This window comes from Perognathus longimembris, chromosome 3, assembly GCF_023159225.1.
Source record: "Perognathus longimembris pacificus isolate PPM17 chromosome 3, ASM2315922v1, whole genome shotgun sequence".
NCBI classification, from domain to species: Eukaryota; Metazoa; Chordata; class Mammalia; order Rodentia; family Heteromyidae; genus Perognathus; species Perognathus longimembris.
This window is the reverse complement of record NC_063163.1, coordinates 120,725,828-120,744,093: the sequence shown is the minus strand read 5'-3', so window position 1 is coordinate 120,744,093 and position 18,266 is coordinate 120,725,828. Positions and strand designations below refer to the sequence as shown.

The 18,266-nt window shown below is 51.9% G+C and overlaps 1 protein-coding gene across 4 annotated transcripts in view; it reads left to right on the top strand.

Moving 5' to 3' along the window:
* The window catches only part of Yap1 (Yes1 associated transcriptional regulator), a 51,842-nt gene that overhangs the window by 29,741 nt on the left and 3,835 nt on the right, over positions 1–18,266 (top strand). Inside the window, exons 4-8 of one of the 4 annotated variants that reach the window (XM_048344045.1) lie at positions 2,224–2,337; positions 9,233–9,414; positions 11,616–11,663; positions 15,144–15,274; positions 17,390–17,502. In XM_048344045.1, the coding sequence (XP_048200002.1) occupies positions 2,224–2,337; positions 9,233–9,414; positions 11,616–11,663; positions 15,144–15,274; positions 17,390–17,502 (588 nt within the window). Of the gene's footprint in view, positions 1–2,223; positions 2,338–9,232; positions 9,427–11,615; positions 11,664–15,143; positions 15,275–17,389; positions 17,503–18,266 lie in introns of all 4 variants that reach the window. The other 3 variants (XM_048344044.1, XM_048344047.1, XM_048344046.1) reach the window with 3 other exon arrangements.

The window sequence follows — 18,266 nt, the reverse complement described above, 5'->3', positions numbered from 1 at the left end:
CAAGCACTATCGTAAATCCTGTGTAAAATATGTCTTCCCTAAGGATAAATAATTCCAATTCTTTTCAATGATAGCATACCACTTTTTCTTTTTTTTTTTGCCAGTCCTGGCGCTCCACAGCGCCACTTCTGGCCATTTTCTATAGATGTGGTGCTGGGGAATTGAACCCAGGGCCTCATGTATACGAGGTAAGCACTCTTGCCACTAGGCCATATTCCCAGCCCAGCATACCACTTTCTTTTGATGACTGTAAACCTGGTTTCTCCTGCGCTTTCTATGTCATCTTCCCTCCCCTTTGTTCTTTTTACCAAGATCAGAGCATGGTAACCAAGCCTTGAAAAACTCACACATAACTCCAGTAAGGAGAAGTCAATTTGGATGAAATATTTATTGTTGCCCTTGACTTGTCTAAAGGTCTTCTTATGATTTGGGAGAATTGCCGTTATAGGAATAGTCGTCCCATTTTACCCACTGGCTCCTTTACTAATTGAAATGATGAAAAGTCGTTTTGTTTTTCATTCCCCTTTGTCCCCTTCCCCTTCCCTCCACTCATAGTTGGTGTTCGAACTCAGGACCTCTCGCTTGCAGGCAGGTGTTCATGTCTCCAGCCTCCAGCCCCCACCCCCCTTACACTGTTCCTTTTCAGATGGCGCCACGCTGTGGGTTTTGTGGTTTTGTTTTCCTGTTTTGGTGCCAGTCCAGGGGCTTGACCTCAGGGCCCGGGCACTGTCGCTGAGCTTCGGGGCCCAAGGCTGGTGTTGTACCACTGTGAGCTGTGGCTCCGTTCCCTGGCTTGTTCGTAGTTGGATGGACGCTGCTGCCTGGGCTGGCTGAGCCACAGGCCTCAGATCTCAGCCTCCCGATCGCTGGGATTGAGGGGTTGGGATGACAGGCGGGCGCGGCCGGGCCTCCGTACCCACGGCCCACATCCAGCTCTGTGTGTGGGCGGCAGGCCTCGGCCTCGGCGCCCCACCGTGGGCTGAGGGGCCCTGACCTGGTCTTCCTGCCCTGGGCCTCGCAGCAGCTGGGGTCACATGTGCCTTGGGGGTGCTGTGGACTTGGTCGCCGCCCGCGGTCACATGCCGTGTCTCAGGAGCTTGGCGTTCTTAAATAGCTGACATGGTTTTCAAAAACAGTTTAAACCTGCGCCATCTTCACAACTTGCAGCAGTTCTGTCTTTTGGGGAGTGTGTGTGAATAGTTATTTTGGGCCTAGCTCCCTGAAACGAATCCATCACCTGGCTTCCCCAGCCTCAAGTAGGAAAAATTTCCTAAAAGTAGGAAAATAGTCTCAAGTGCTAACTGTCCATTTAGTCTTACCTCCTTCCATACCTTCAAAATGGCACCCTTATCTCCCCTGTGTCTCTCCCTCTGTCTCTCTCTGTCTCTCTCTGTCTCTGCCTCTCTCTTTCTCTCTCATCCCAGGGCTCTGTCCTTGGCTTCTTTTTGCTCAAGGCTAGCACTCTACCACTTGAGTCACCGCGCTACTTCGGGCCTTTTCTGTTTATATGGTACCGAGGAACAAACCCAGGGCATGCTAGGCACATACTCTACCACTAAGCCACATCCCCAGCCTTGCAAAGCTTTCCACCGTCTCCACCCCCCCCCCCCACATCAAACAAAATTCCATCCACAGTCCCTACTTCCCACCAGTCTTTACTCTGCTGTAAAATAAGTTTTTTTGAGGTAGGGAATGTTGGTGTATTACGGTGTTTTTGGTGTAGGCCAGTCTCATACATAGTGGAAATAAGAGGAACCTGGCGGTTGTGGGTCATGTGTGGGGTTTTTTTTTGGCCAGTCCTCGGGCTTGGACTCAGGGCCTGAGCACTGTCCCTGGCTTCCTTTTGCTCAAGGCTAGCACTCTGCCACTTGAGCCACAGCGCCACCTCTGGCCGTTTTCCGTATATGTGGTGCTGCGGAATTGAACCCAGGGCTTCATGTATAGGAGGCAAGCGCTCTTGCCACTAGGCCATCTCCCCAGCCTGAGGCGTGGTTTTAATCTGTGCCCCACCCCATCTGTGTCTCTGGGGATGTTATTATTCTCTGACTTCCTCTGAGGAGAAGAACCAGGTATCCAAGTTTATCTTTCCTCTGAATACAAGCTGAAATCGGTCCTCACGAATTCTTGTTTTTTTATGTTTAAATTTGCACCTTCTCTGTTTTATTTTGTTTTTAGGGGGGGAAAAAAGAAACTAACCATGCTTATTTGCCGCCTGCACTGTAGGTCCTCTTCCAGATGGCTGGGAACAAGCCACCACGCAGGATGGCGAGGTTTACTACATCAACCACAAGGACAAGACCACCTCCTGGCTGGACCCCAGGATCGACCCTCGCTTTGGTAAAGGTTCATTCCTAAGTCGTGCAAAAAGCGCACGTGTGTGTGTGTGTGTGTGTGTGTGTGTGAATTTAGGAAAGTACATTTAAATACAGCCATGTAGTATTACAAAACGACTGTCCATACAACTTTTCCCAATACTGTTGTTGTTGTTGTTTCTTCAATCTTGTGCATTTCAACTTGAGAAGCAGCCGAGCTCTCGGTCGGCGTGTCCCTCCGGGTGGAGGGGGATGTTGTAACAGCTGACAGACCAGAACCTGGCTCCTCTCAGTCGTGGGGCCACGTGAGAAACCTGGAGCACCGGCTTTGTGGGTGACCTGGGCGGGTGACGAGCGGTGATACGTGGTCCTGTCCTGACTGGCGGCGGGGCGCGGGGCGGCCCCCAGCCTGGAAAGCATCCCCTCCCCACCTGGCTTCCGCTTCCCTCCAGAGCAAGGGCCCCGCCCTTAAACAAAAATCTAGGATACAGAAAAAAAGCAAGCCAGGTCCCCACCCCGTGACATGGGCGAACGGCCACCCCTTGCACGAAGCAGCTCCTGCCCACAAGCTTGCACGCCTGTTTCATGAGTGTGCACGGGCGCGCCGAGCCTGGGTAGCCACACTTGCATGTATTTTGCACTGTTTCAGTCTCCTCAGTTGGGTTTCTGGGATCCTTTTCCAAAGCCATGGAAAATGAATCTAAAAATTGTGGTTTTGAAGCTGTCATCTTGAAGTAGACGCAGCTAAGTGGAACAATGTGCAGATGACTGTGCGGGTCAGGCTCGCGGACGCTTTGAAGCCTGGAGGGGCTGACCCCAGGCCACCACCGGCCTCGCGGGGAGGAGGACTTGACTCCGCTGATGCCATCGCCATCGCGCGCGCACACGCCCGAGACGTCACCATATAGAGGGAGCTAAATCAAATAGCCTCCCTCCCTCCCTCCCTGCCAGGAGCCCTAGAAACCGTTCTGCCTCTGTGTATACCTCAAGGAAAAAGGACAGAAAAGTCCAAACTAACAGTGCATGTGTTTGCCTCAGATGGTAACTTACGGACCAGTGTGCGGACCTGAGATGCAAACGAAGCCAAAGCCGCGTCGGGGCGGAGATGGTCATTTTGGTGGATGCCCAGTTTAGCATAAATGCCAGTGCCATCTTGGGCTTCCAGACCTGTTTGAGGGTTAAAAAACAACAACAGAAAAGTAATGTGGCATGTTAATAATTCACAACTTCAAGTTCTATTTTAATATTTGAATAAGGCCTTGTGGTTGAAATAGGAACCCATGAGAGGTAGGGCATTTAATAATGTTGCCATTCGTTCTGAGGACTGTGTTGACAGAGACCACATTTTTGTTTGGTTGTTTGGTTGGTTTGTTGTTGTTGTTGTTCTGCCAGTCCTGGGCCTTGAACTCAGGGCCTGAGCACGGTCCCTGGCTTCTTTTTGCTCAAGGCTAGCACTCTGCCTCTTGAGCCACAGCGCCACTTCTGGCTTTATCTGAGTATGTGGTGCTGAGGAACGGAACCCAGGGCTCACGCGTGCTAGGCGAGCGCTCTACCACTGGGCCGTATTCCCAGCCCTCCTGGGATCATTTTTAATGAAAGAAATTAAACTTATTTGCATTTTGGAGTTTTTAAGCTCACAAAAATGACTCTTTACTGAGATCAGGATTTAAAATGGAGGTTATTAGTACATTTGCAAAGGAGTATTTTCCGTGAAACAGTGAGGACCGGGGGGGGAAGAAAACACCTCAGTCCCAGCTCTACTCAGAACTTAGATTTATTGGTTATAGCCCCAGCTTGGGCTTTTGTTTTAAGGAGAGGAAGGTTTTGTTTTGTTTTTTTTGCTTTTTGTTTTTGTTCACGAAAACAACCCCACCTCTCATACACACAGCTTACAGTTAGATGTGCCAAAAAAAATTCTCATGAAACTCTCTCCCTGCGTCGTCCCCCTTTTCGGGCCCGCTGTGTATGTGTCTCCCAGACAGGCTTGTCAGCGTGCCAGTGCTCTTTATTTTGTGGCTGGACTTTTAATCTGTTCCAGACCTTTTCAGTCAGAGAGCTCAAGTGTAACGGAAGGGGGTAGGAGAGAGACGGCCCGGGAATGAGTCCTGATCTGGGGTGACAGCGGCTAGGAACGGGCCGCTTGCTGCTGGAGTTTGAAGGCTTCCTTAGACCTGAAGTTCTGTGGGGTGTTTTTTGTCTCCCCCGGGAGCCTGGCCGGCCCGGCGAGTGGTGGTCAGCGATGGCTCTCCTGGCTCTCGAGCCGCTCCCTGCACTCTGCAAGTCTGTGTTTCAGCGTTGGCCCCTCGTAAGGTCTGGCAAGTTCCGCGCGGGGCGGGACGGCTTGGAGGGCATGCCGCGCCTCCGTGCGAGTGTTGATTTGGTGGCCTCCTTCAAAGGTCAAAGGTTGACCCTTCCTACATCGCTAACCAGGCCCTTCAAACTAGAGTATTAAATGAAACAGCCTTTCCCTCGCATCTCGCGTGAAGCTTAAATAAGATCTCTCAAATTAGGGAGTTAAATAATTGGTTGGGAATAGTAAATTTTTACCGGATTTCTTGTTCCTTTAACATAGAAAAACAACAAACCAGTCTTTGGTGCATTGTTTTAGAAACTGTGTTAGTAATATGTAACAGATCGTCAGTTGTCACTAAATGTCAGGGTGGATGCAGAGATCCTTGAACTGTTAACACAGAAGGTTTAAACCAGGTGCTGGTGGCTCACACCTGTAATCCTAGCTAGTCAAGAGGCTGAGGTCACAGCTCAAAAAAATAACAACAAAACAAACCCAAGGCCTGTTGTTAGATTAATTTCTTGTTAATTGTTGCTGGTCCTGGGTCTTGAACTCAGGGCCTGAGCACTGTCCCTGGCTTCTTTTTGCTACCAATTGAGCCACAGTGCCACTTCCGGCTTTTCTGTATATGTGGTACAGAGGAATTGAACTCAGGGCTTTGCGTATGTGAGACAAGCACTCTACCACCAGGCCATATTCCCAGCCCTTACTTATGTTTAATATTTGAAAATTATGCCCAGGTGAGCTGGGAGTTTGAGCTGCCCTGGAGTTCAGGGAATTCTAAGCTGGGCAGGAGACAGGTGCGAAAGCCGGACCTCTGGTGTAGAATTTATCCTAGGACGATTGGACTGCGGGCCGTTCCGCTTCTAGAAGCCCACCTGTCTACCTGCCCTGCTGGGACTCTGAGCGAGGGAGGATCCCGACTGAGGAAAGGCAGTACGGGCCCCCAGCCCCTCCACGTCCAACGGGCTTCTAAGTACAGCACAAGACCGCCAAGGGAACAGACCTCGCCTTTGATGGGCTTGCTGCTCTTGAGGTCAGTCCATTCCATTTGAGGAAGGTTCTCCTGACGAGATGGCTGGTGTCACTTCACTGAGAAATCTCTTTCCCTCCACGGCTGGGAACATAGACCTCATCTTAGGGGGGCTGTGTTCTCTGTTCTCTGACTGCGCGCTAACCTTTCATGTTTCTAGTACCTCTTTACATGTGGTATCATTCGAAGTAGTATGCGCGCTATTCAAGGAGAAGAGCCGGGATGACAGCGCACTGCCGGGCATTTTCTGTGCCTGCCCACCCTCACCCCAACCTCCAATTTTTTGTTTTCCCTCCAAATCTACAGTAAAGGCGAGTCTCGTGTTTTCCACATGCTCCTTTGCATAACTTCCTGGGCTCCACTGAATTAAATTGTGTTGTAGATGAAAGGACTTACTCAGGGGTTGAGATCTGAGGGTGGTGGTTGATGCCAGCCCTGGCAGGAAAATCCAGTTAAACACCACCAGAAAGCCAGAAGTGGAGGAGTTCTACTTCTCCACTCGCCTTGGGCACAAAAGCTCACTGCCCAGGCCTGAGTTCAAGCCTTAGGTCCACCACAAAAAAAGAGAGACCCAGGTGTTTCTGATGGCACTAAGTTACCAGTGATTGAGAAAGGGACCTCACTCACCTCCCTTGACTTCACTTGGCCTGCGAGGGAAATGGGAGCGGGGTAAACTGGACACCCTGAACAATGCGTCCAGTCTTGGGAAAGGCGAGCGCCGAGTGCTGGTTGCTGAGTTCCTCCTGGAAGTGACTTTTCATTGCAGTGCACTGGGGTTTCCTTGATAACTTTTGAGCTCTTGATTGCACCTTTTCAGTCCTGCTTTTGGGTCTTCTGGTCCTTGGGAATTACTTTTGAGAGGAGAGTAGGGTTCTCTGCACCTTTCATCTAAAGATAAGCCCTGTCTCTTTGAAGCGCATTGGGGAGGAGGGGGCAGGATGGCGAAGCTGTAACCGTGCCCTCCTCAGACCCCGGAGCTCCTAGCAGCTTGAGCTTTCACTGCCGGCGGTGGTGCTTTGTAGGTATGCTTTAAAGACAAAGTTTCTAGAACATCTACAAACAGATGCAGTTGAAAGTCTGAGCTTGAAGCTTAGCCCATCTGTACACATCACCGAGTCAGGTGGAAGCCACTGTTAGAGGGCGGCGCTTGTGCGATCACACGTGGAAGACAGGTGACATGGTAAACGGTTCCACCCTTCACCGAGGGCAAGTAGACCCATGTTAATGAAGTTAATGTGTACATCGTGCTGGACGGGTGGCTCAGCCACGCAGTAGCTATATAAAGAATGTTCCTGTCATTCTTGTTTGTTATTAACTTCCCAATTTTTATCATTTAAGAGCTTCCTATTGCCAGTCACTGTGTGATCATTTAATGACTCGAGCTATTGAGCATGCCCAGCCACACCTTTGTTTTTCAGAAGAAAGCTGTCTCCAGCTTTACTTGTGTTAAAGAATGCGGGGAAGAGAGGCTGGCGGGGAAGAGGGGCTGGTGGGTGCCACCCCCTCCCTCCCAGGTTCAGATAAAAGCAAGAAGAGACTGGAGAGCCCCCCCACACCCCCACCCCAAGGCCTGTCTGCCTGGCAGGAGATGAGGATGACTTAGGAGGGGAGTGGTACTGGGGCTTGGTTCTGTTTCTGACTCACTTTGTTCTGCTCCCCTGAGTTGCAGTATTATTATTATTATGCCATCCACAAGTGTATTGTTTGCAAAGTAACGCTATCACGAGGATTGAGTCAAATGTTGCAATGTTGGATGTTGCAGTTGGGTTTGTCACCCGTGTTTTTGAGCAGTTATGGATGGAAATACTTGAATCCCTTTTGAGGGCACTTGGGACTTGATGCTAGGGAGAGGCAAGAAGTACTGAGTTGAGAGAGAAGCATTATGTGGCTGTGACAAGACCAGCACGGGAGGAGATGAACGGCAGCCGCCCCCAGGGACAGGGCCCATCTAAACCACTCTTGTGGGCCGGCTGAGAAAGACTGAGAGTGAGGAGCAGAATGTGGAGGCATGGATCCGAACCCTCCTACGTGGCAGCGGGGGTGGAAACGCGATGTGGTTGCTTTGGAAAAGAGTTGGGCAGTTCCTCACGAAGCTAACCACGCGCAGCCTTCCCACGTGAGCAGGAGACTCCATTGGGCAGTAGCTGATAGAAAGTTGATGTTCCCATGGAAAGCGCGGATCGCTGTGTTACCATGGCGCTCCAGAGTGAAGTCACGACCCCTGTGTCCGTCAAATGATGGGCCAGCTAACAAAGCACGCAGTTCCTAAATACAGAATGCTGTTCTGCAGTAAAAAGAGTACCAAGTGAGTGCACCCTGGAAATGTGAGTGGGAGACGTGAAAAGTAGACTGGGGACAGCCAGGGGTATGGGCGGAACCAATTGGGTAAATGGCTGATGACAGGGGCTTGGCTTGTGGAGCAGTAGTTCTGAGATTAGGGGGTGCGGGTGAGTTACACAGATCCGTTGGCCGATAAGAAGCACTGAGACGTGCACATAGGAGGTGAGCTTTGTGTACATGGCCTCCCTCCCTCCCGGAGATCCCTAGGTCTGGCGCTTGATTTAGGTGCACAGCCCAGGTGCGGATCGGGCAGTGGCCTTCGCCTTTTGACAATAAAGACGTTAATTTAGCCATCGGCTGAGAGCCCTGGTCCGTCCTGCTAGATAATGTATTCTGGCCTCAAACTCAAAATTTTGCCCTGGTCAGAGTGTAGCCCCTAATCTTTTTTTCCCCCTCAGTCCTGGGGCTTGAACACTGTCCCTGACTTCTTTTTGCTCAAGGTTAGACGAGTGCTAGAGTACCGGTAGAGCCACTTGAGCCACGGCGCCACTTCCCCCCTTTTCTGTGTATGTGGTGCTGAGGAATGGAGCCCAGGGCTTCATGCGTGCTAGGCAAGCGCCCCACCACTAGGCCACGTTCCCAGCCCGCCCCTCATCCTTTGATCCTTTGGTGTGAGACTTCTGTGGTGAATCAAATAGTCATTTGTCATGAGAAGCCAGCATTATAAAATGTTAGATTGTGACAGTGAGTTGCAAATTTCGTAGCTCTTTGGTCCCCCGAGCAAGCAGTGGGTGTTCCTTCTTTGCTTCTGTCTAGTTTACAGCCCTGAGGCGGGAGCCAGGCGCTGTCCCAGGGCTCTTTCCACATAGGCACCGGCGGGGGACTGTGGTCTGAAGCCAGCCCTGGTGGAAAAGTCCATGCAATCCTTCCAGTTAGTCACCAAAAAGCCAAAAGTGGAGCCGTGGCTCAAGTGGGTAGAGTGCTAGCCTTGAACAAAAGAGCTCAGGGACAGTAGGTCCTGAGTTCAAGTTCCAGGACCCGTAAACAGAACTACACAGCAGTCTCGTTATAGTTGGGTCTTTGAGCCCCGGTGTCCCACGCTCGTGGTCGTGTTCTCTGGTGCTACCTGTGTGGCGGTCTCGTGGCTCTACATCCTGTGGCCTTGGTTCAGCAACGAGAACTCAATGTGGCCATCGTAATCCCAGTGGATTCCTAGGCTTGGTTTCTAGTGCTGCTTACTGTCAGGTTCCGGGGTGCTGTTGAAGAACGGAGTCGTGTCACCGGAGTTCTTGAGGACGCTCTCTTCTCTCGTTTCAGCCATGAACCAGAGAATCAGTCAGAGCGCCCCTGTGAAGCAGCCGCCACCCCTGGCGCCCCAGAGCCCGCAGGGAGCCCTCCTGGGGGGCGGGGGCTCCAGCCAGCAGCAGCAGGTGCGGCTGCAGCAGCTGCAGATGGAGAAGGAGCGGCTGCGACTGAAGCAGCAGGAGCTGCTCCGGCAGGTGAGGCCCCAGGTAGACACCAGCCTTCCGCGCGCCTCTCCCGAGCCCGGCCGGCTTCAGCCCGGCCTCAGGTGCCGTGAGGGAACCCTGCACACGGGTGTCCCCAAAGCCCCCGGGACCCAGGCGCCACGGCAGTGACCAGCGGCGTGGCTGTCTCGTGTAATCCCGAGTCACAGCCACGTTGGCGCCGTGGGCGCCGGCTGCCGCCGATGGAGCCAGGCGGGCAGGGATGGGCTGTGGCGTCCTGCGCCCCTCGGTCCAGGAGGGACGCGGGGCGGCTCCCGGGGGAGCCGCGGGTGCCTGCTCCCAGGTTGCAGTCTGTTGTGGCTCAGTCACACCATCGCTCAATCGCTCCCCTCCTTCCGGGTGTGCTCTTGATGATGGTGGCGAGCGTGGAGTCTCTTAGGACCACCACTTCCCTCTCAGAAAACAAGACTGACAGTCACGTAATTCCTCTTCTCAATTCATCTTCGGGTAAGCTGGCTTAGTAGAATGGTTGTCCACCAGCGGGAAAGGGGCTGCTGGTGGACCCAGCCAAGCATGGGGTTAAAATATTTTTATTTGCCAGTCCTGGGGCGTGGACTCAGGACCTGAGCACTGTCCCTGGCTTCTTTTTGCTCAAGGCTAGCACTCTGCCACTTGAGCCACAGCGCCGCTTCTGGCTTTTCCTGTGTATGTGGTGCTGAGGAATGGAACCCAGGGCTTCCTGCATGCTAGGCGAGCACGCTTCCAGTAAGCCATATTCCCAGCCCCTAATAAATTAAAAAAAATTTTATTTTGGTCAGTCATGGCTTGAACTCTGGACCTGGGCACTGTCCCTGAGCTCCTCAAGGCTAGCACTGTACCACCTGAGCCACAGAGCCACGTCCGGATTTTGAGAGGTTTACTGGAGATATAGAGTCTCATGGACTTCCTGCCAGGGCTGTCTTTGAACCGTCATCTTCAGATCTCAGTAGCTAGGATTACAGGCATGAGCCACTGGCCTGGCCTTAGAATAATTTTTAAATTACCTTGTTGCTGCCTATTTAAACTATTCAGATATTGAGGACTTTTGTCATGTTAGGCAGAATAAGTCTTTTTTCTTTTTAAGCTTTTCTGTGGTTTCGAATAGATACCCCACAGTGGTAAGAAATGTGAAAGTGCAGTGGATATGAAGTCTTGTTTTCCTGTTTTCTGTCTCCTGAGTGTCCGTCAGTGAGCGGTGGGTCCTCCCTCCCTCCCCTGACCAAACACACGTGCAGGTGAGCCGCCTCAGCGTGGCCGCGGAACCTGAGGAGCGCGTGTTCGTGGAACCCCGACGGGCTAACTCCCCAGTGGCTTTGTCTGTAGTTGGCCCTAGGACTGGCAGAGAGGGCAGTTCTATTCGAGGGAACGTCATTGTCAGAGCAGGGGAACAGGTGAACGGAACCTCAGTTGAGCAGGGTTCGAGGTGAGCGTCTCGCTCAGTACTGACCGCCGTCAGGAGAGGCGGACCCCAGTTGCACAGGCCACGGAGGCCTGTCCAACGCGAGAAGCTTTAAGAAGACACGAGTTACTCAGGAATGTCACAGCCTGAAGGTTTTTGTTTTAAAAGTCTTGATGGGCCGCCCACCGTTTTCGTGGATGCCAACGTCAGTCCGGCTGCTTTGTTTTGGTTTTGATGGGCAAAATGCTGCTCCTTGTTAACCCCTCCTTCTGAGGAGTTCCCCCATCTTCTCGTCCTTACTCTAGGTGATGGGCCTTGGACAGAATAGCTTCGCTTCCTCACAGGTGACCTCTTCGTGTCTCCTCTGCTGCCGTCTTGTCTCTCCCTGCCTTGAGGTGACCCGCGTGCTCTGTTCTCATACTAACAGTCAGACTTCAGACTTCTTGTCTCTGTGTTAGCGGTCAGTGTCGTGCAGCGGATCTGAAGCCAGTGGCTTCTGTGACCCTCTGCGGGCCACGGGGTCTCTTTCCGTGGAAGCCTCGGCCCTCGTCACGTGGTACCTGGGCCGGGAGCCCTGCAGTCTTGCTGTCCTGTCCCGTCTTAAGGCTGTCAGACTGGAGAGGTTTTAGTTTGTGTTCTGCGGTGACTCCCTGGCCCCTGTCCTCCTCGGTCCTCTGCTTCTTGGTAGCTTGGGAATTCTGTGCTATGGTGATATGTCTGGATACAATTTGTAAGCCTACACAGCCAAACCATGTGGCTTAAAGTAATTTTTATCCGTCTTATTTTTCACTCTTAGGCAATGCGGAATATCAATCGCAGCACAGCCAATTCTCCAAAATGTCAGGTAGGCTCTTCTATGATGTTTTAGCATTGGCCAAAGAAACAAAGGATATTGAATTAGGAAAGACAGACGCTTGTGTGTTCCAGGTCCTCGGTGTAGATTAGCCAGAGGTTATACCTTGGAGTCTTTCTGCCAAGCCGAGCGGTGAGGACTTCCCCAGGGCTGGCGCTCGGGCCTCCCCCCCAAGTAGACTGTCTCCCCGCACGTCTGTGACCTCAAAATGGCACTGATTTCTACTTGAACTTTAGGTTTTACCCTCCCTTCAGTCACTCCCAGCTTTTCTATTTCAAAAGGAGTTGTGATTCTCAGAACTCGTCTTTGCTTGGTGAGATTGTGAGCTGTGTGCGTGGTCTTCTAAGCCTGCTCTTGCCTGTGTGCTTGCCAGCTTCCCGTGGGGATCTGCAGGCCTCGTGAGGGAGGCGGCTTCGGACGCCTTCCTGCTCTCCTCCCAGGGTCTGAGAGGATGGGCGAGGCGGGGGGGGGGGTCTCAGGATGAGCTTTTGTGTTGTACAGTTTTGATGTTTATACTTCCTTTAAGATCAAGTCTAAACTGCAAACGTGTTCGTTGAGTGTGGTGACTGTAAGTTGCTCTTCCATCAGTGGGAGACTTGCTCTCTTCCCTCTGAGCAATTAGGGATTTCCATTTTCCCTTATAAGGCCAAGGTCAAAATGAGGCCCAAGTGTCCCTGTTAGAATTCTTGAAAGTCCCCAGAATAAAGACAGTTCGTTATGTGCAGATGTCTGCCCCCGGTGACTGGTGGAGTCAAATGGCCATAGGAAGTCGCTCCAGCACGCTGCGGCCCAGGGAGGAAGTCCACGAGTTTGAGGACAGCTTGGGCTGTGTACAGAACAGCTTCTAAGCTGTCGATGCAGTGAGACAATAGGGGGAAAAAAAGAAAGAAAAAGGAAAGGACAGCAAGAATTAGGAACCATGAAGTGGTTTCTCGTGAGCTGTCCTGCGCCCTGCGGGGAGCTGGCAGGGCTGGGCTTCCATCACAAGCAGCCCCTGCGACGCCTTGCACTCCTAACCGAGGAGTGTCAGTGGAAAGGAAGACACGCTGCACAAAAAGAAGGGTGCCGATGGAGAACACGGAGCATGTACTTCGGGGTGTTATGGACCTTTTGCTCGTGACTTCAGAGGAAATTACTTTAACGTGCACAACAATAAGAAAGAATAAGTTGTTAGTCTAAAATATAATTCTGTTACATTTAAAAATCAGCCTGTATGTATCTACATAACAGCTGTGTAGAAAGCAACTCTTCTGTAACGATCATTTTGCCATCTTTTGGAAAAGCATTTGCTTACCGTGCATGAGCCCCTGGGTTCTACTCCTAGCACTGGGAGCAAACGACCCCAAAACTTTAAAGGAAAAAAAGTTCTGAAAACACTTTTTGGATGAATATAAACTATTTTGTAATTAAATTGCCTGAAAACTGATTATAGTTTGGAATATTTTATTGTAAGTTACATCTTATCCATGAAGTGTTTTGGGATCATTTTATCCTGACTACAATGCCTAAAATTAGAATCCCGAGCTAAAAATACAAGTTGGTTAAACTTCTCTTTTCCCAAAGGTAGCTAGAATAGTTTATGACAATCTTTCAAAAATGAGGAAGTAAGCAAACTATAGGAAATCCAGCCAACACTTAAATCATGCTTCTGTATTTCAAAGGTCAAATAGTTCTTCTAGAGTATTTGACTTTTTCTAAACAAAGTAAGTATTTTTAGCTCGTTTTCTTCTGTAATCATACAAAAATGTGGTGGGTTTTCCCATTGAGCTTGTAAATCCTGGCTGGTCTAGGCCACATTTGGGCTTCGCCCTCTGTGCTGTCAGCAAAGCCAGCAGGCCGCAGCACTTCACTTCCCCAGGAAGGCGGATGGAGCTTGCCTGCTCCATGCAGTGGGCTTTTGTTTCTTTTTAAGTACTGGGGATCGAACTCGGTGTTTGCTAGGCAAACGCTCTCATCACGTGAGCCACGACTCCAGTCTTGGCGTGGACTTGCACGGAATCAGACCCAGCTGTGGACCTTCGAGTTCCATATAATTCCCCACAGGGTAAAACACACACACACACACACACACGCACGCACGCACGGAGAAAACACAGTGAGGGCTGGGGATATGTGCAAGGTCTTTAGTTCAAACCAGTAATCACAACAACCAAAAACTAAGAGAAGGAATGGGGAGGGAAACACTTTCAAACAGTTAGCCTTTGGGCTTTATGTTAAGTCGATGTGTTTCTTTTAGAAAAGTGAGGAGAAAGTCAGTTGGAAGAGTCCGAAATTTGGAAGCACTTAGTCTTAAGTTTTAGAATTCTTTAGGATATCCAAGAAAAATGAAAGCATGTGTCTGCACAAAGCCAAAACTTAGAAGTAACCAAAATGTTTTAACAGCATGTGGATGAACAATTATAATAGAATATTTTCAGTGAAGGGGAATGGACCGTACGCGGAGCAGGAACTGGCCCCAGCACCATGCTTTTCTAAGTGCTGAGTGGTTCATTGATAGAAAACCTTATAGAGCTCCCATGGGTCCGCAGAACAGAAAGCAGACCGCTCCTCTCCTCAGCTAGGAGCGAGGAAGGCGAGGCGCAGGAAAAATCAGGGCTGATGATGTTGCTGGCAGCGGGGGGCCAGCGGCGGGGGTGGGGGGTGGGGGGGTGGAGCACGTATTTGAAGGTTTATCAGACAGCACTTGGTGCGCAAGTTATTTCTCACCAGTCTCAGTAACGTGGAAGCAGGAGATGGAGGCTGATGTGGACTGATGGATGGAGATGCAGAGGTGGCTGCGAGGGTTAGAGTTAGAGGTGAATGAATGGGTGGATGGACGAGGCAGCACTGGGGAGTGAAGTCAGGACCTGGAGCAGACGAGCCGAGCCACGCTGCGCCTGAGCGGTGCGCCCAGCCCCCTTGGCCTGCTGGGTGTCTGTTTAATGAGGTGCTGCTTGCTCACTTTAAACCGATGTCATGGTGGAGAGCCATGTGTCCGCGTCATCTTTATACTTCTGCTGTCTTTCTCTCCCGCTTCTCTGCTGGAGTAGAGGGCACAACTGTGCATATTTCAGAATAGAAGGACGGGAAGCCAGGGAGGCTTGTGGCGGGGGCGGGGTGGCCTCGGTGTCTTTCTGCTGCTGAATTTTCATTGCTGGTTACAAACACACAAAGGCCTGTGGGAGCTGATGAGGCGACACAGACACGGACATGAGGCTTCTTCCCTCCTGTGTGAGCGGGGGTCGGGGACACGAACCACCCAGCACAGTGCAAATGCCCTCGGGTGCAGAGAACTAGACAGCCTTCGACGGGTGCCTTAGTTTTCAGTCCCCTGAAGTGGATAGGAAATGTCGGCTACTGGTAGTCGGAGGACGTGTTCACTTTGTGTGTTGAGACTTGTGGCTGCTCCAGTGCGCGTGCTGTCTTCAGGCTAAGGGTGAGTCCGCCTGGCCGTGGATTGATTCTCTGTGTGTTCCTTTCTGTCTGTTGAAGGAGCTTGCCCTCCGCAGCCAGTTACCCTCCATGGAGCAGGACGGCGGGACACAGAACCCAGCGTCTTCGCCTGGGATGTCTCAGGAATTGAGGACGATGACTGCCAACAGCTCAGACCCCTTTCTTAACAGGTCGGTGAAGGTTTGCAGGTGTGGCTGCTCGGCCTCTGACAGCAAGTGGGCTTTGGGGTGACAGTGTCCAGTAGGGAGGGGGCGCTATGGGAGACGCGCGCCGTTGTGCACAGCACTCGCTCCATAAAGGTTCCTACAGGCAGAGGCGACTGCTCGGACCCGGGCACCGCTTGTTTGCTTCTGCCTGTCCTGGTGACGAGTAGCTGCTTACAATGGCAGAATCATGAAGGAACATGGTGAGTCCTTCCTGTGAGACCAGATGAGCTGTGTCTTGAATCTTCATGGAATGATCATTTTGCAAAATCAGTAGATAATCCAGGAGCACTGAGAAGCTCCCTCTGTCTTGCTCTCGTGGGCTGTCATGCAAGGAGATAAAATATAAGGCAGGGCCTCTTTTAAAAAGTGCACAAAGATTCATAGAAGTATTTGTGAATACTAGCTCGCAGGTGCTTCTTAATGAATTAGCACAATTCTTAGGTTTGGGGCAAATGGTTGAGAATTGCAAACTAAAACTGGCATTCTCTTGCCCTTGAAAGCCATTTAAAATTAATAACTCGAGTAGAGTTCATTTTTCCTCTATTACAAATGATTTAGGAATTTTTCCTTATTCTTAACGTCTCAGGATTCACCTTGTGCTAGTGGCCTGAGAATTATTTTTGAAGGCGTCTACGAATGTATTTTGGAGTCATAACCATTCTCCTGCCACCTACCCAGAACCCACAGCCGCATTGGGCTCAGAAGGAGGCTCTCGGAAGGCCTTCCTCTCTTCACTTTTTTTAAGCAATCTTTAAAATTTCCTTTTTACCTTATGCTGTAAGTTATATAGATGCTTAAGTACGCCTCACGGGAAAATTAAAGTTTCACACTGAAGAATAGCAGCAGCATTGGGTGCTTGTGGCTCGCCTGTATTCCCAGCCACTTCGGAAGTTGAGATTTAAGGATCATGGTTCAAAACCAGCCCAGGCAAAGCCCAAGCGACTCTTATCTCCAGTAGACTACCAAAAAGCCAAATGTGGAGCTGTGGCTTCACTGGTAGGGCACTAGCTTTCCTCAAAAGAAGCTCAGGGACAGCATCTATGCCCCAAGTTCAAGCCCCAGGACTGACACCCAGGGGGAAAAAATAGTTCTGCAAATATTCATAGTTTTCATAGAAGTGAACATTTCCGTTTATACCAGCAGTTGCCTTTGTGCTGTGAGCCTAAGTCTTTTTGTTGTTGGTTATGTTGCCGGTCCCGGGGCTTGAACTCAGGGGTCTGGGCATGCCATCCCTAAGCTTTCCTATCCAAGACCAGCACTCCACCACTTGGAGCCACAGCTCCACTTCCAGCTTTTTGGAGTTAATTGGAGATAAGAGTCTCGTGGGCTTTCCTGTCCAGAGCTAACTTTGAACCACGATCCTCAGATCTCAGCCTCTTGAGCAGCTAGGATGACAGGTGCCCAGCCAAGAACATGCCTATTCACGAACATCCTAATCTGCGGCTGTTCACCACTGTGTCGTGTAAGTCTAGAAAAGTCTCCTTTAGCCCGCAGTGGGATGCAGTGCCCCGTTCCTGCGAGGCATGCGTTCTTCCAGGCCCCCCTGCAGCTGGGGCTCTGAGTGCTGCTGGGGCGCTGGGTTTCAGGGAAGGGAGAGGAGAGGAAGCGCACCATCACGTGACACGAGCTGGGGGGGGGCGGTGTTTCTCATCGACCGTGACTCCTCTGCAGTGGCCCAGCCCCAGCAGGAATCCTGGTTCTTATTTGGGGCTGGGTTTCCTTGGCTTCCGTGCTCTTCCCAGAGCTAGGGAGGAAACGGTGGTCCAGCCCGGGCTCCTCCGGGAATTCAGGTGCTGACTCCACCTGTGCCGGTGTGTGCGATGGGGCATCGACCCCACCTGACCCCGGCCCTCCATGCGGGGCATTTCCACAGAGGTTACCCTGCAGCCAGTCAAACCAGCTGAGTCTGTCTGCCTGTCTCCCTCTCCCACCAAGCCCGGAGCCTGCAGACACATTTGTGTGGGTCTCATAGTGACGGCGGGGACCCGTGGCGGGCGTGGCGGGGCCAGGGTTCCGCCGGTGCCCCTTGAGAATCGTGTTCAGTTTGTGCCTGGAACTGATGCGATCGTGCTTCCGCAGTGGCACCTATCACTCCCGAGACGAGAGCACCGACAGCGGACTCAGCATGAGCAGCTACAGTGTCCCCCGGACCCCCGATGACTTCCTCAACAGCGTGGACGAGATGGACACAGGTCAGCACGCTTCCTTCCTGGGTCACACCAGGCCTAATGAGTGCTGTGGGCAAGGGCGAGTCCCCAGAAAGCCATGCCAGTCCTGTCAGATCCAGTTCACGCTGTGCCTCTCTCCTTCCCTCCCTCCTTCCCTTCCTCCCCCCCCCCCCCTTCCTGAGTTCTGGGATTGCAGAGGGTGTGTGTGTGTGTGTGTGTGTGTGTGTGTGTGTGTCTGTCTCTGTCTCTCTGTGACCAGCGTTGGGGTCAGCTCTGCTGTGTGTTGGGTGACGTGTGATTGGAGTCCTCTCCTGGTGTTTAGATACCGTGCCGTGGATCTTAGTCCTGTGTGAATGGCTGCAAGGTGCCTTTCACGTTGCCCCGCCAGAGTAACTGAGCACCCTGTCAGAGGCCTGGCTTTCTGTTATAAATCGGTGTCCCGTGTGCGATCGATTCCCTGTGCCCGTCGGGTGGGTGGGAATGGCGGGGTGGGTGGAGGGGGCGCGGCACAGGTGCAGCCGAGCAGCGCCCACCCCGAGGCCGTCCTCCCATGCACCCGGTGGCCGTGGCTCCGCACTGGGCCGTCGGCTCTTCCTGGGAGGTGAGGGACGCCTGTGCCCGTCCCCCCCCCCCCCCCCCCCCATGGCCGGATGCTTCCCAGAGACCGCCGCCCACCGGGGGCTCGAGGAAACCCAGACTCCATGCGCTCCTTGTATCGGTTCTGGGCATTGTAGAGGCAGTGCTCTGCGTGTGTGCTCTGCGTGCTGTGCGTGCGTGCTGTGCGTGCG